The 17,580-nt window shown below is 46.6% G+C and overlaps 1 protein-coding gene across 4 annotated transcripts in view; it reads right to left on the reverse strand.

Moving 5' to 3' along the window:
* Nucleotides 1–606: 606 nt before the first annotated feature.
* LOC135375904 (uncharacterized) overlaps nt 607–17,580 on the reverse strand; it is a 28,491-nt gene continuing 11,517 nt past the window's right edge. The window contains exons 3-6 of one of the 4 annotated variants that reach the window (XM_064608536.1): nt 16,904–17,097; nt 15,530–15,631; nt 11,620–11,757; nt 607–7,697 (exon numbers count right to left, since the gene is read on the reverse strand). In XM_064608536.1, the coding sequence (XP_064464606.1) occupies nt 1,828–7,697; nt 11,620–11,757; nt 15,530–15,626 (6,105 nt within the window). In that variant the 5' untranslated portion in view covers nt 15,627–15,631; nt 16,904–17,097 and the 3' untranslated portion in view covers nt 607–1,827. Of the gene's footprint in view, nt 7,698–11,619; nt 11,758–15,236; nt 15,480–15,529; nt 15,827–16,903; nt 17,098–17,580 lie in introns of those variants that run through there. The other 3 variants (XM_064608537.1, XM_064608539.1, XM_064608538.1) reach the window with 3 other exon arrangements.

Consider the following 17,580-nt stretch of genomic DNA (forward strand, 5'->3'; position numbering starts at 1 on the left):
GCACAAACCGCATCTTCGCTGCTGTCACAGATATTGTAATATTTCGTAAGCTCAGGAGCTCGGATCGGAAATGGCCATTGTTATTTGGATAAATGTGACATGACATTTTACATGCGGCTTAGGTTATATAATGGAATCAAACAAGCAATATCGAAACGGTAGTAATTTGACTACTTCAAATCACTGTAATTTTTTCGAATATGGCTATTCGAAAATTTTGAATACTCGCTCAGCTCTGGTATTTTCTAGATTTTCTGATAAACAAATGTTTATCAGACACGAGAGCCTTCGTGAAACAGCATCAGCAGCAGTAGTGCAACCTGAAGGGGAGCCTCTTGCTCCAAAATTTGCGTTTCTCATAAAACCTTAGTTGTTCTTAACCGTTTCAACATCGTGTTTCTGATCGCGGGCTGCTTGAAACTTTTTTTCCCCCTCTTTGAGCATTACTTTAAGTTCTTGCTTGTCGTGTTTCTTGTAGTTTGTTGTTGCTATTGTAAGTGTCATCATTCTAAGAGTGTCAGTTATAATGATGAAACGGCGTTCTGAGCACACATTCTGTTGCAGAAATGTTCTATAGTGGTCAACATTTGGACTTCCATAGGCAACTGAACTGTTGCAATATTTATTACCGAAAAATGCAGACATGGAACGTATGGCCTATAAATAACTGAAATACACTCTGACAATATGATTATGCATCAATATATTGTTGTTAGTAGTAGTATTAATGCTAATGGTATCACACTAAAACTGGAGTGTGCTCCTACAATAGGTGAATTCCTTAAACTCATGACACTGCTTCCATGCAGGCGCGGCGTTAGCAGCAAGTGTCATTTCGTCGTACGTCGACATTACTCCGAGCTTCAGCGCGCTTCGTAAGATATTGGCACAGATCGCTAGGTGCACAATAAGGTTCGCTGCAAGACGTCACATCAAATAGCATCAAGACGACGCATACTGCAAAAAACAAAAAAAAACAAAAAACAAAAAAACTTGCAGATATGATGCAAGTTACACAGACATCAAACCAGCGATAGCGACCCAGCTGTTTATTTGAGCTCGCCTGTAGCTACTTGCATGAGTTGCTCTGTCGATTGTGGTTCGCACCAAGATTATCCTTAGCATGTGCGATTCCCAGGACGACCCATCGCCACTGTTCACCTCAGCCTACACAAGCAATACCGTCTCCACTGCTGCCGCGGGCGCAAAGAAGCCGGTAGGCGCGCGGCTCTCACAAGATGCCTTGACATGTGAACTGACAACCGCCATTTTGTGTCTGAAGCACGTGACGCCAACGGCATAACCATTGTGACTCTCTGAAATTGCTAACCTGCATTGCCCGCCATTTTCTGAATTATTCACTTCAGCCCGCGCCAAGGTAGAGAATGGTTTTCGGCGATGCGAAATCCTCAGGAAAGCCCTCAACTGCTCTCGTTGTAAACAGATATCAACCAGGAACGTCAACACACGCACCAACGGTGTTGAGTTGATGTCCGGTTGTTGATGTCCGGTTAGATGAAGATCTTGAAGGTATGCCAAAAAGAAAAGAGAGAGAGAGAGAAAAGAGTGAGATGGAGAGAGAAAACGCACAGGTGGAGCGTCGAAGAACACTCCTGGTCACTAGGGCTAAACAATGAGTGACGCAGGGCGCCTTTATGAACATGGGCGTTCCCAGCACTACGGGCTCACGCAGGAGCAGTACACCCATTCTCATAGATTCATTCGCCGGCAAATACGGGTGGAGGAACTTCGTCGGAACGGCAAGCCCTATCACCACCACCACCACCACCAGGAACTTCGTCGTGTGCATGTTTCTGGCACTCATGTCTAGCGGGAAAGCCCGGGCTCATCAGCAATACTGAGGCTCGAGTGGAGAAGTAGCAGCTTCGATATATTGATATCTTCATCGTTCTCTTCCCTAAGGGTTGCAACATCTGCTCTCGAGGAATATATACTGGCGATAGCCTGTTTTAAAGCTCTCAGCTGCAATGACCTTTGCAGACCGTTTTCACGATCACGTGCTTCCGTGTAAGGCAGGAAGAGCCGCACCGATGCCCATCCACCTCCCTCCACACATTTACTAGACGCCGTCGCTCTCCATTTACGATCGTTCGCATCAACGTGGGGCAGAAGCAATTTCGTTGCATCACCATGCCTGTTTTTAACCGCTGCTAAGAACCCGATTTCGCTACTACGTTTAAAGCAGTGCGGAAGAAGCAGTTCTACAAACTCGCACTTGTTCAGAGAGGCACTCACGAAGAACGGTGTGTCTTTTACACTGTCAAGCACTGTTAGAGGAAGGAGAATCTTTGCCGCTCTCAAGTATCCATTAAGGCAGCAGTAAAGGAGCGGCGTATATCCGTTTTCATCTGGAGTGTTAATTGGGGTGTTAGGGATCAGACTTCTTAGGATATCCTGGTCTTCTTCAGAGTTAACAACGCTGTTGATGAATTCTGCTACAGATATACTGCTACAGAATGACGATTGAGGAAGCATATGCTTGCTCACCGATGCATGAGGGCGGAGCAACTTCATTGCGTGAATATTGGTGACGCTCTGGGCGAGTGACAAAGCCCGATTTGCATCCGCACTGTTTAAATTCATGTCGAGGAGCAGCAGTTTTAATATTTTGACATCTCCAACGCTCATTTCCACGTTCCGTTTATTTTTAGACTTCGATGGTTCACGGGTGGCTGTCGATCTTTTGCACGCATGCAATAGTAATGCCGTGCTCTGGCTCACGGCACCATCACTTCTTTCCGTGTAAGGTAGAAAGAGCTGCACCGATGCCCAGTTACCTCGGTACACACTTTTACACCATGCAGTCTTTTCCTCCACTGCGCGAATATCCACGTCAACGTGAGGCAGAAGCAATTTCGTATAGCAATTGGTATCCGCATCACTCATATCAACGGCATCTAGCAGCACGGTGACGGTGCTGCTTTTGAAGGAGTGGGGGAGAACCAGCTCTACAAATTCACAGTAGTTTAGGCGCACGCTCACACGCAGTGGTTTGTTTAAAAGATCGTCAATCACTGTAAGAGGAAGGAGAAGCTTTGCCGCTTTCAAGTATCCATTAAGGAAGCAGTAAAGGAGCGGCGTATGTCCGTTTTCATCTGGAGTGTTAATTGGAGTGTTAGGGATCAAGTACCTTAGGATATCCTGCTCTCCAGTCTTTGCAGTATAACGGGAATATTTTGCTTCACTTATAATGCGAGACGCAAGTGATAAATGAGGAAGGAGTAGCTTGAAAGTGGAAGAGTGCTTTCTGTACTTCATGCCGATCCGCAGAGCAATTCCGCCGTCAATGTTAACGGAGTCGATGTTCAAATGAAGAAGGAGCAGCTTAGTAATGGCAATGTCATGATTACTGAGTGTCTTGTCTTCTGTGTCGTCCAATTGCGGTTCCCTGCGCGCCAGACTCTTATTCAGAGAATCATTGTCGTCCATGCCCATACAAAGTGCAGTGATGCCGTGTTTATCCCATGCATCCAGACCTATGTAAGGAAGCATAAGTCTCACTGTTTCCAGGCAACCACAGCGTACGCTTGCGTACAAACTCGCCGTATCCTGATGCGTGTGGCGATCCCTCGCATCAGAGTTAGGAAGAATGGCTTTCGTCACTCCGTCGTATCGATGAAGAATGCTGCTATACAGCAGCTCCTCTAAGAATGGAGATCGGGTCAAGAAATGGGGGAGTAGAAGTTCTACAACGTCAATATTCTCTAGACACGCAACGGGAAGGGGAAAACCTTCTGGCCGGTTTTCAGTGGTGTACCAATCACTGGGGGATGATGCAAAAGGAAGTAGAAGCCTCAGGATGTTTGTGTGACCGAAAAGAGCGGAAACCGTACACATATAACTCACAGCTGGCGAGGAATAAGGAAGAAGCAGGCGGACAATATCGGTGTCACCAAAAATGATACTGATATGTAAGGGGGTACGTTGCCCGTCATCCGTAATGCGATCAATATTCACAGGGGTATGTGCCACGTCTGCCGCAGAACTGACGTTCTCCTTCAGGTACCGTGGTGCACGCTCGATGCAGGTTTCGCTGGAACACATCTGACTGTTGCAAAACTCTCTAAGCAGAACAGATAAGAGTTCCTTACAACGCTCGTAAAGGACTTCACCTAAGACTGAGCGATCAAAATCTCGCTCCGATGTAATGTTTTCGACTGTTGTCGGCAGTTGGACAAACCAGTTGATAGCAAGACCGCCGCTACGAGCACAGAAGGCGTCCAGTCTTTCCCACGCGTGAATCTTATCAGCGTACATAAGAGGCGTCATACCTAGCATATCTTGCTGTGTCAGTACTTCGTCAATTGAAAGGTAATTTAAGATAAATTGATTAGCATGCAGCGCAGCGACATGCAGAGGTGTTCTTTCGAGGGCATCTTGGGAGTATGCGTGTTCCATAGCTGCTTCAACAATGACGCCTCCTATGTCGTTATTCATGATACTGCTCTGCATTGCATGTCGCTCCGCTGCAAATCCATCCAAGAAGGTCAACATGCCGACATAGCTAGATTCTCCATACAAGCCAGAAACTATACGTGCCACCCTTACATCGCCTCTGGCATTCGCCTCTTTCACCCTCTTGAAGATCAAATCTGCTGCGAAAAACTCGGCGAAGCTATGATGCACAAATTGAGGGGTATCATTTGTCAGGCACACTATTATACCCTGTTTTAGCTTGTTCTCCTTGACAGCCGTTATCAAACGGCCCTTCGTTTTTAAGTCGTTGCATTCACTTTCACTTACAAGTTCCCTGAGGGCGTCCTCGGGCAGAAGCAATTTTAGGGCTAAAAGGGCGTGGTTACCCTGAAATATGGGCTTCAGCGTCTCGTCATCATCTTCGTTTGCGGCTCTCATTCTGTCCTCTTTCTTTTTTTCTATCCGATATAGAAGGTATTTGTACTCGACGAACAATCTGTACAGGGAGAGAAGCGTAAAGCAATCCTGGGAGCTGTACATGCTTTGCACCAGTTCACAGTAATCAGGGTCAGAAGCTTCGCCTTGGTCAACCTCCGCCACCATTCGGAGAATTAGAGGATTTCCTAGAAGAGAGCTGTCTTTCTCCTTAACACAATTAAGAATGCTCTTGAATGTCTTCTTATCGGTCATCGGATTCTGTAGAGATTGCTGATATTTCTGCAGAAACTCGTCTTGTTCTTCCTCAGAGAACGCAGCCATGTCGAAAGGCACCAGGTGCATTTCATCTTGAATTGCATTCCGGCATATCGTGCGTGTGAATATCAATATTTTAGACAGTTTATCTCGAGCCAAAACCTTCGTGAACTCAAGGATATATTTCCGCGTCATCTCCAGGGTTTCGTCAAGGGCATCGAAAATGACCCACACGTGAAACGGACTTCCTTCGGTGACAGTTTGCTGAAACAGTTCAAACTCTTGTCCACTTGTTTTCACGCAACACAACTTTGCGAACTGCTTGAAATTGATGCCTCCAGTTTCTTCATTAAGCAATTTCATTGCTTCTTGCCTCTTCGGGTAAGTACTGACGTAAAGTACCCATGCTTTCTTGTCTGCTTTCTTGATTTCAGTGCAAAGCCGCGTGGCCAGCACGGTTTTGCCCGCTCCTGGGTCTCCGGAAACAACAAGGACATTCTCACTTACTCTAAGGAGGATACGCGCTGAATGAATTTCTTTCCCGGTCATGGGAAGGTGACTCAGCGCACCATTTGATCTTTTCCACCTGCAGCGCCCTTCACAGAATTCAAAAAGGTGAACTGTCTTTCCCTTGTAGTGTTCCGTTGCGACAAGGCGGTCATAGTCACTGTCCTGCTCCATGAGGACAATTTGCTCGAAACTGTCCACGATGCTCATTCGCTTCACAGCAAGGCCTTTGGGCAGAAATGACTGGAGTGTTTCCTTCGAGCACCCGAGGAAAGCGAAAGCATCGTCTCTACGACGCTCCATAAGTTTACTCAAGTCAACTTCAACGGACCTGCCGCACTTTTGGTTAATGTAGCACTCGCTTACGTCCTCCTGAAGTTCCTTCAGTTCAGGTCCAAAATATAGTACTCCTTCCCTGCACAGTGTCAGAAACGTCTCCTCCTGGCAAGTTTTCGAAAACCTGTCGATGTTGAGGATGTTTCTAATAAAAAACTGCTGGTTGGAAGACTGAAGAGCCATCCGTGACCTCTTGATAATTTTATTCTTGCATTTGTCGGTGACGTTCTCAAAAGTAGCTGTGTGTACAGTGTCCAGATAAATTTTGATATCACATAACATACTCTTTTTCATTGTCTGGAGACAATGCTGAAGGTTGTCCTTTGACGTTAGCAGAATTATCTTCATGCCGGTGACGTCATGCAGCTCTTTGGAGAAATTGAGAATGACTCTCAGCTCCCCTTTTCCCTCGCAAGACAAGAGCAAGAAGCTGCACTTATTGAAGATCAGGACGTCCCGGGTTCTCTCCCCCCACTGCGATGCCTCAAGAAATAGGTATGGTACTCTAGCAGACCTCACGAGGTCGTTCACCATTACTTCGAGGAATGTTAAATTTGACGCTACAAGAACAATAGGTGGGTCACGCAGCAGAATACAGTCATCGATCCTCGCCATGAATTCTATTCCTAGTTTCTCTGTGGAGGACGCCTTCCCTAATTTTCCATTTTCTTCACTGATAACTTCGGTCTCTCTTCCCAGACAACCGTCCTGTATGTACCGTGTCATGTCCTCGACGATGTGCTGTTTGAAAAACTGGAAGAGCCTCGGGACTTGTTCCTCCAGAATAGTGTTTCCTTCAGTGGGACAAAGAGCAAGAATGTGCGGTATTCGAACTATTAGTTCAGCTTCGCCATTCTCTTGAAATGCCCATCGTATGATTTCATGCAAACCGTGCTGTCGATCACTGGCGTCCTCGAGGATACTTGCATAATGTTGTCTTCTGTTTCCATCGGTGCACAAATACGGCTTTGCTCCATTTCCGTATACAAGGTTAAGAGCCAAATGACACAACTCGTGGATCAGGGTTCCTTCGACTTCTTTGGTGCGACGTTTTGTGGCATCTGTTGGTTCCCCGTCAAGTCCCTTCGCTCCAATGAAGACGCTTTCTTTTTCTGGTTCAGTCATGCCAAGGTTAGTCCTGCACCCACCCACCATGCACTGGGTGTGCTCTCGCTGGAAGTCGAAGAGAATGTTCAAATGAGGTGCCATTGAAGCGACTTTCAACACAGGCTTAAGTAAATCGTTGCTGTCGAGAGAACGATACATGTCATTTAAAATTCCCTGAAATCCTGCACAGTCAGCTACGCTGGTTGATTTACCCTTGAGCACACTGATGTAGGATCCTTCGTATCCAGCTACGAAGTATCGTTGCCGCGCGAGTTCGGACTGTTGGAGAGGATTCAAGTGCTCGAGGCAATCACCTTCTGTATCATTCTTGAATTCACATTTCTGTGACAACAGGAGTCCGAAAGACTTAAATGAGTTTTTCTTTACAGCTCGATGCATAGCTGATTCTTTTGTACGGGGATGAAGCCACAGCTTCAGTTGTGGTACTCCTCGCAGACACTCTCTCACTTGCGCGATATCTCTCATGTCAATGGCATGGTGCATGTCAGCCCTGATGTCCGCAGTCTCAGGAGATCCCTCGTCCAATTGTGGGCCAGCTTGCTCTGTCAATGCTGTCGTAGTCGTCTCTCGAGTTGATGTGCCTGAACCTAGTGTACCTGAAATATAATAAGGCAACATCAGTCGGTTACAATAACGTGGACGAAAAGGTCTTCGGCGCGCCAGTTTCGAAATGACTTCGGCGGAAGCGACATTCACCGACGGATGCGCGCCTTCTAGGAGGCGCAACCAGCTCTAACGTCAGTATTCCAACATGTTCGGGCCCGTCCGGTTGGTTGCTGAAAGCTCACCCTCCTCGATACGAAAGTGTTTCGTTGTTTAGTCAGAACATTTCTTGCCCATCGTCGCACGCATTTTCGCTTGTAATCTTTGTGTCATCAACAAGGTATATATATAAACAGGTAGCGAAACTCCCATAGGGCCATGCATCTTGAGATGGCGCCTTGATATAGACTGTGAGCGCCATCCATCCGTTGCGCGGTCTACTACTTTTGCAAATAAATGACGTCACGTATGACGTCAGCAACATGAATAATAAGTAGTGCATAATTAGCCATGGCACGTTTGCATTCGCGTACTTCGTTTGCGTTGTATACCCTTCCCCTTTTTTCTTACCGAACCTACTAGTCATCCAGGACAGCAATACCCGACGAGGACAGAGAAGAATAAATCATTTCAAGTTTAGTGACACATATCAGTTCGATATACATAGAGTTATAACAGGTTTTGACGAAGGGTACGTGCACCACAAATAAACAGGAAGTTTCACTTAATGTCCTACCTAGACCTACACGTACACGTAGTGATTAGCTGTTTGTATTTCTTCAACGAGTTGTCATAATGGGCCCATTGCAAAAAACATGGCATCGTTGGTGCACAGCTGATTCGCTAACACTCACGCTATCATTGCCGGTCTTGCCATGACGAAGCCTTGTTTTTTTTCTTGGGGTCTGCAACACGGAATGCATAGCATACGCCTACAGCTTCGAGACGTGAACGTCGATTCCTGTTTAATCCAAAAAGTGTACGAACCCCGCATTACAATGCACGGGTACACGGCACGGATAAAAGGATGCACGGACAAACGAGCGTACTGCTACACATGCGCAATGGAGCAGGATACGGAAATGCACTCAGGTGGTAGATGATTTCGTATATGTGTACTAGTGGTGCAACAGATGGCTTTCCCTATACTTGAATTATGAATAAACTATTAGTTTATACAAGACCCATTCGCGTTGTAAATATTTTTTTTGTATACGACCGTACCTGTGCTACCAACACCCAGGATCGCTCGACTCACGGAGATGACAGTGTTGCCAGGTCAGATTTGTTTTTTTCCTCGCATTCGCTACATGGGTAAATTTACCTTGTCATCAACGCAAAAGGGCTGTACTGACAGCTTGTCGACAATGGAAGTGACGATGATGTTATGCGTAACAGGGGGGACAGTGGTAGGGCGAAGGCAACATTCTTTTTTTTTCTTGACTTGTGGGTGGGTTTTGTAACTCTCTCTCGCGTCCTTCGCTTTAAAGGAGCACAGAATGGGTATTTAAGCTATATAAACAGCGCTCGTATTTAGTGACAAGGCCCACGAAAAGCATACGCGAGAAATATTTCGGCTCAATAAGGTCCCATTACTGCGTAATTGAATTGTAAAAAAGTTACGGCGGCGGGTGGGATCCGGGCACCATCTCCAGGCCACTCCTTCGTCCCTGTGACGTCACACCAGCGGTGCGCCTCATTCGCTGCGGAAAATTCGTCAGCCGTCGGCGAGCGAAGTGGTATACTTGTTCCCTGCTATTTATTCTGAGTTATGAAGCAAGAGAAAAAAAGAAAAAACGCTTCATATTCATTTCAAAATGGTGTCCGTTTACCGGTGGCACGTTACGGTGGTTCTTTTACCATAATTGCGTGCGTCTACGAGAGAGAGTACGTACCGCATGTACGTCGCCATCGGCGTCTCGTGCGTGGCAGTGTTCACTGTGGCTCATTGCGTTTTGATGCGTCTCTCGTTTCCATTCTATGAAGGCAGAGCATAGAGCCTGTATAACTGCAGGAACACGTGTGTTACGGAAGTGTGTGTGCCTCATTGACGTGGCCTGCGGTGATATCGTGAGGAGTTTGAACCTGCGCAAACGAAAAGAAAAAGGACGCGCAGCTTCCAGATGCGTCGGGTTTTGGCAAACGACACAGCAATAAGTAGGTAGCTTGCATCGACTGATCGTGAGGATGTTCAATCCGGCACTGGACTCTGAATATGCAGTCTACATTTCAACGAGACTCATTACGCATCACCACCCAGCGCCGTGAAATCCACTGGCGCAGACTTCTGAATCTATCTGAAACGATGTCGTGCTCTGTCGTTAAATTTACCTGACGCGAGCGAGCAATGCAAAGCAAGCTCGGGACATTTCCTGACCCCACCTTACCACCGTGAAGAAAGGACAAGCACCTGCAGCGCAACCCGAGCTGCCGAGCACCAGCCTCTGTCAGAAGAAACTGCAGACGATGCTCTGACCTCCGCCATGTCGATGAGCGATCTCGGCAGATGTCACACCGCGAGCCCTCCTGTGACTGGATGCAAGGGCTTCGTCACATCGCGACTCGCGTTCTCTTGCTTGTCACGTGGCCTCCACAGAAAAGCGCAGACTATCGCGCGAACGAGAGAAGGCCAGTTCCCACATACAGCGCTTCGCCTTATAGCGCTAGAAAATAGCGCTCAAAGTCTGGCGCTATTTCTCCGGTTGCCGTTCTCACATACAACCGAGCACATAGCGCTATTCTGCTTGGGTCACTGGATATCACATTGCGACGTGATGGACCGGTACTACCGTGATTGCCTACTGGCGCGTCGGGTATCCGCAGCATGAAGGGAGATGACACTTTATGCTGTGATCGCGGTAACAGACTGTAGTAACCAAACACCCATGTCGGCAGATGAAACTCGTGGCCATTTTCACGTCGTCGTCGTCGTCGCCGTCGCATTCCCGTCTCGCTGCTTCGAGTGATCGGAAGCAAAACAAACCCCAGCTTCCGCGACGTCACGGCTGAAAGAAGCTCACGATTGGTCAACGCAGTCTCACCGCTCAATATAGCGCTAGAAAAGTTGACAGGGGCTCTACTTCGGCAAGAGCGGTTTTAGAGCGATGCGTAGCAATGCGGGGAGGAAAATATACCGCAATTTTCTAGTGCTATGTAGCAAAGCGCTATATGGGGGAACTGGCCTTTAAACATCTGCCCGGTCGTAAAACGTTCGCAATAGCACAGTGTTTAGGTTGCAAAATCATAATACACTGGAGACACATCTGAACGCGCAACACAAACTGCTGATCACGGCGAGGGACGCAAGAAAATTGGTGGTAAAAGAAAGAAACATAGGTACCGTTATGAGTTCTCTCACGTTCACAGTGTCAAGCCACTATTTGAAGACACTGACTGAACCCACACGGCAGCTACTCCGCCAATGTTTCGCCTCTCAGATGACATGAAGTAATAGACGGAGACATTGTGCCCTCTGGAAGAAGGATCCAATTTGGACGGTTCGCGGTAGGCCATAATTAAAAGCGCTTAGACCCCCAGTGCCAGGGAGCCAAAATGAACCTGTTCTTGGTTCAAAGTTGTGACATGGTTCTTAGTTGTCAGTCAGTGCTCTGAGGTTGCGTCGTTTTATTTTGGCTCCCCGCCACTGGGTGTTTTAACGTTTTTAAATAAAACTGTTCTATCATTTGCTTCCTTCTCTAAAATGTAGATGAATGCTATACCTAATTTCTTACCACGTGCTTCATGTTCTAAATAGGAACAAAGCATTAACAAGACAAAAGGCCTTGTGCAATGGTAGGAGACCTCACGCTAAGTTTGGTGTGAGTTGTTGCGCCACCGCTGACACTTTTTCCTTACCTTTCCGTCACTGCGCGTACGATCTATGGCTGTGATCAGAACTGTACTCCTTTGGTGCATTGTGGAAATTACAAAAAGAAAATGAAGACGTTGTCCCAAATTTGATAATCTATTCTTTACCTGCCTGTCCCGTCCACCGCTCCAGTGCTTTCCTGAACCTCTTCACGTGAAGGGGCTTCCTGGACATCCCTACATGGTCAATGACTTCTCCAAGCTCTTCATCCGTCAAGTCACGAAGCTGCTGGACATTGTCCGCGCCTAACAGAAATTTTAACACTGAGATTAAATTCATCTCTGGATTTATCAACGTAGCTTACTCATTGTAAATCTTATAGGTGAGGCAAACCATCGCCCTACGCAGATTTTTAAATAATATAAAAGAAAAGCCTAAATGTCATTAGGGGTTACATTGGTAAAAAAAGCATATGAATAATCGTTACTAGACCGCATATCCTTGTGGATTCTTTTTTTACGTTCGTGTTAGCGCCGCGAAGCAGCTATGGCTATGAGCGGCGCACAGACGTGGACAGATAAAGAGATCACAGCAGGAAGGAGTGGAGGAGTTAGTATGAGTCCTGGGCCGACTTCAGTGGAATTATGCCGGCACCCGTCTGGAAAGTATTCAGAAAACCCAGGGAAAACCAGAGACAGCAACGCCGGTGGTAGGATTCGAACCCACCACCTCCCAGTCTTCAGCACGACACCAACAGGCGAGATACCTTAACCCACTCGGCCATACCGCTGGTCTTGTGGAAATAGTTTCAGATCTCAATGAAAAAAAAAAATGTTTTTCGCTTGCTCAGCAGCGTTACACACACATTCAACGTACAAGTCGATGCTTCGCGCGCTACCTATGGCATATTTCGCGGGAAAATGCACATTTTCAAATTTTTGCATTTGCAAATTTTGCATATTTTGCTATCTTTTCCGATGGGCGGGTGAGACAGTTTGCAGCTTTTCATGAAGCTTTTGCTGTCCCCGGAAGGCTTTCTACTGTTGCGAAGACTCATGTCAGGAACTAATGTTTTGGACATTTCGGCACGGGTGTGGATTTCATCCCCCAACATAGCTTCTGCATCGCATGAGTTGCATATATTCAACATTAAAGCAGTGCCAAGGTCATGATACGCACAAAACGATTTTTTTTCTTAATGCAGTCGTCTCGCCTTTGCGTGGCGTCAGAGGGCGCTCGCGCTGCATTCCTGATTTGCATTCCTGCAGTGGTTTGCCATTCCAACATTTAACATGGACTGCAGCACAGTGCCGAAAGCAAAGGCTTTGCCTGCGTGCTTTACACCTGTCTCGGAAGCCTTACTTGTAGTTTGCTCTTGAACAATGCAGCTTAATTTTATCGGTGACTCCTAATCAAACGTGTTCTTTAAAGATGCATTCGATTAAATTGTTTCATACTCAGAACAATGAAGAGCACTGTTATCTGCAGTTTTACCACCATATTTCGAAGCGCATAGCACAGGCATATTTCACTAGTTTTCACACATATCTTCCCTCTCCTGGTAACCAATGCGTTGACGTAGGTAACGACTCTTCGACGATCTTTGAATAATTTTCCAAGCACAGAAGCCACAAAAAGAACATGGCTGATAAGAATTTTATGTTGAATTGTCCTTCTACAAAAGCTGATGTCAGAATGAGCATGTTGTATTGCTGTGTTTTATCCTACGTATGTCCACGCATCTCAGGAGTCGAGAATTTCATTTAGGAGCAGCAGCAGGGATACCAGTGGAGGCCGCATTACTGCGATGAAGCTTCCTGCATCACCTCCATATGTCTCCCACATTCGTTTCACATTTGCGCCTGCAGCTTTGCGAAACCTATTCACCAGGGATGCTTCATAATCCCTTCACACCTGGCTACCAATCAGATGAAGAGACAGCGTATCACACAGCGTACTTTCTCTAGCTCTGCGATAAAGTTTCACTTGTTCAGATCATACGTGAACTGCAGGCAAAGGGTAATTCATTGGTTATTTGACGCATAGATTGCCGTGCGATACTTTGAAGAACCGTAGTATGTACCATAGCATCAAGGTGTAGTCTGCACTATCGCGTTCCGCCTATTCTGCTGTTTACGCCAGCAACTTTGTGGTACCGTTTTGTGAGACCGTATGGGTCACGATCGAGTAACAGTTGATATGAAGCAAAGTGTTGAAATTACATTAACTTTTTGCCGATATTTTCTTTCGCTGCGTGGAGAATAATGAAGAAGACAAGATGTGGCATGGTTACTATGACAACGGCCAACATTCCTTGTGTCGTCTATTCAGAAACTGAAGTCGCTGAACGCATGTGCGCGTTGCTTTCCAAGGGCTTTCGGCTGTCCGCAGACGGAGGCCTGGAAACGGGATGTTGCAGACAGGCCGAAGTAAAAAAAAAATGTGTTCTTTGCAATGATGTCTTTACCCTCCAGTCACAAGAGATGCAGCAGCTTTAAAAGGTGATACAGGGATATTGGTAGAAATATCCTTTCGCAGAATGATATGAACAAATACTATGTTAAGGAAATGTCACGCAAAGGATTTTGCTTGGGAAGCGCAGATTTCCTGAGAAAACAAATTTCCAAGAATATGTGCGGCGGCGACGACCTGGCCCATGCGGGTGCGGTCATGCGGTGCAGTCAGGTTTTGTCACCATGTTCGTATTCATCACGTTTTATTGGGTGACGAGAACAGTCTTGTAGAGAAATCGACCAGTCAGCCAACGGGACAGGTGGGGAGAAATGTTACAGTAAAACAAATGAAACCGAAAGAAGTCGAGCCCCTCATTATTCGCCGGATGACGTGACGTAACTGACTAGCAGCCGAGGGAGGAGAGCACTTCTGACCCACGAATGAAAGCTGTCTTGTGCACCACAATTGCGTGCGGCTGTCATACATTTTGTATGAATGTATGTACCTGGGTACTCCTCCTAATTTCTACTGCTCCTGACATATTTTTGATCGTTGTTTATTTAATTTGGTACTTCGGGGTAGCAGCTCAATTTATTGTTATTTTTTACACAGTGCCATTGTAGTATTCTGTGATGGTTGTGTCAGTTTTAAAGGTCTACTCTTACGTCAAATAGCATTCCACACTTCACACTAAATCCATTGTCTTGTCAATTTGCTGCATGCCGTAGCGACGATATATGTTAAAGGGGTAATGCCCTTGTCAAGCAGCCTTGTGCTGCGTTTTGGCTTCCCCCTGATTGTGTGTGTGTTTGTTTTTTCTTCTTTTTTTTGTGGAAGTTGCAACAAAGAATCGTTACCGTTAAAAAAATATCGGAAAAAGTCTTTAAAATACTGTATCTTCAGAACGTATTGAAGATACGTACGAGCCTGCGAGGAATTTATAGTGCGCACTTAAGCTCTCAGGAGGTGCGAAGTTCGGCAATGCGATGAGCTCTCTGATTTTTAGACGGTTCCCACATTTGAACAGCAGACGCGTTCAAGTGAAGTGCATATGATGGCACGAACTTGATGATGGCGAGAGACGCGTTTCCCCTATAGACCTGTTCCTCTGGGCCAGGTGGCGCGAGAGAGCAGCAACGTCAGCGCCCCAAATTATGCAACACGCGGTAGTTTCGGAGACGACGAGGCACTTTGAAATACACGGTCTCGTGTTGTTCGCACTTTTCAAGAAGCACTGCCTTTTCTGTAGATTTCCTACAGGTTTTGTAGCTTTCCTTGGCACCCTACCGTTTTGAAACACCATGCAAAACCCGCTGATGAAACGACCTACTGTTGGGATCCGTGGCCGTTCGGGCCCGAAATGGCGCTGTGCAAACTTCACTGCACTCCTGTTAGTTTACGCCTCCTCGCTTCCAATATCCGCCAAGGCAAATAAAACTAGTAGCTGCCTCCTCGCACCTTGTTCTTCTCTCCCTTATGTGACGTTGTCCGTTGACCTTCACCCTTCACCGACGTAGAAGGAAGAAGCTTGCTGCGTTCAATGCGTGGCCCCCGTGACCGCATCCCGCGTGCTCTGCGTGCGAACTCTCTGCCTCTTCGGCGTTTGTTCCTGGTTTGACTCACCTATCTCGATGAGTTTGTCGTAGTACTCGAGAAGGTCCACGTGTTCAAGGAGTTCATGAAGCTCCCGCTCTGATTTCTTTTGAGGAATGGACGTCATCGCCACTGCAAAGTAAATGAAGTGTTTTGCGTAGAAGAAAAATACGTAATCGAAGTAAGGGGCGATCTAAGCTAAAATTTCCGACGGCGAGTATTCACAACGGCCAGCGCCATGGCCAGCATGGTGATGTGACTCGGAAGGAACATGGCTCTCCAGTGGAAGACGTAGTTGATATCTCCGTCGTTACCAAGTGCCATTATCTGCGGTTGGCATACGAATATTGGTCAGTCCGATGGTAACAGTTCAATAGTGGGCAAGTCATCGAACTTTTTCTTTGCAACGACATAAACAGTATGCTACAGCCTTTGCCTACGCTTCTTCACCTTTCTTTCTTGCTATACAACGGGGGGAAGATGGGGAGTTGCTGATAGTTCATGTCACTACACTGCAGCACTCACACGGGACGAAGGTTGGGCGGGGAGGTTACAGACGAAGGGGTGCTGACATATATAAAAAAAAAAAATTCTAAACGTGGAGTGCGGGGTTGACCTTAGGGTCCCACGTCGGCCACACTAGGGGAAGAACATTCTCTGCATCTAGTGCGCCACCTACCACTCTTGTGATTGTTTAAATATTTAGATAGATAATTTAGTTTATTTAGAATAAACATATAGTTTATGTGGCTCAACAAATTGAATTCCCGTCAGTTCAGCATCTCCAGATACCTCTGTGTCCTTCCGTTACTCCCCACCCCCTAGCGTCCTGCCTGAGTGCTGCAGTGGTCATGTCATGTCGCTATCGCGACCTTTTGACCGCCTTCTATTTTTCTGACCCGGTTGCTTGGTAATTCTCCCTATGGCACCGAGAGTCCAAGGACAGCCCCCAGAAATATTTTCGGCTTGCTTGGGACCATCCCGAGGTCACGCTGTCACCGCAACGTAAGTCTTGATAACAAATTTCTGTGACTCTGACAATGCTCTGCAGAACCATACGCTGGCATGAGATGATATATCTAAGCGCTCGCACTGGTAGCGTAACTCCAAAACGCTGCACTGGAGAACAGATCATGCTGTGTCTAGCTTTAGAGGGTGATAGTTGAGCGCCTGGCAACCTGCGTGACCGTGGCCGAAACGGTACTGCATTCTCAGCGGTTTCAAATAGCCACGCAGTGAAAGAAGGCAGATAGCTTTTCCGTGTGATATCGTGTCAGCGATACGCTATCATTCGCTAACATCAGACAAAGGGCGACCCGCTGTACGTGGGTAGCGTTTTGTAACGACGCGTCCCCGGATGAGGATTTGCCAGAACAAACGATGTCGGAAAGAGAGAAGTCGTACCAGTGTCAGTTGGTTCCCTTGTGTGAGTTTTGACTTGTCTGAAACCAGTCTGCCAGGAACCCGATAGTGTCACTAAGGTAGGCTGTGTCCTCTGCGAGTTGTCCTTGGGTTGTCGCCTTCAATTCAATGTTAAGAGGCGACATAGAGTGGAGACTTCCATGTTGCCGTTCTAACCCCGATGTGTCCTTGTTGATCTGCATAAGAACAGACGTCGAAAAGTGAAACATATTGTTAACTCGGTGTGCAGAACAGCACAGTTAAGCACCACGGATTCGAATATGATATAATACAATCTATACTCTTAAAACGAAATGTTGGCTCTTGGCTCGCAAAGTGAGGTCTCTCTTTGCGGTATGGTATGTGTATGTATGGTATGGTATGTGTTCTCTTTCACATGGTCCAACAACACTTTTATTGTGAGATGATGTTTCATTGCCATAGGCGATAGTCTATCCCATTGCTGGTGGTAATGTGGAAAATGAAATAATGAGCCCCTTCACAACAAGAATCTACCCAATCATCGCATAATATTGGGCCCATATTGACTGTTCATTGGAGATACGAGTCCGATAAGGGACCCTGTTTTGCAAGCGTTTCCCCCTTATTGCTTCAAACATGACAATATGGGCCCCATATTGTCTGTGTACACCGCATATTGACGGAAAATTCAGAAAATA

The sequence above is a fragment of the Ornithodoros turicata genome, unplaced genomic scaffold (genome assembly GCF_037126465.1).
Source record: "Ornithodoros turicata isolate Travis unplaced genomic scaffold, ASM3712646v1 ctg00000955.1, whole genome shotgun sequence".
Classification (NCBI taxonomy): domain Eukaryota; kingdom Metazoa; phylum Arthropoda; class Arachnida; order Ixodida; family Argasidae; genus Ornithodoros; species Ornithodoros turicata.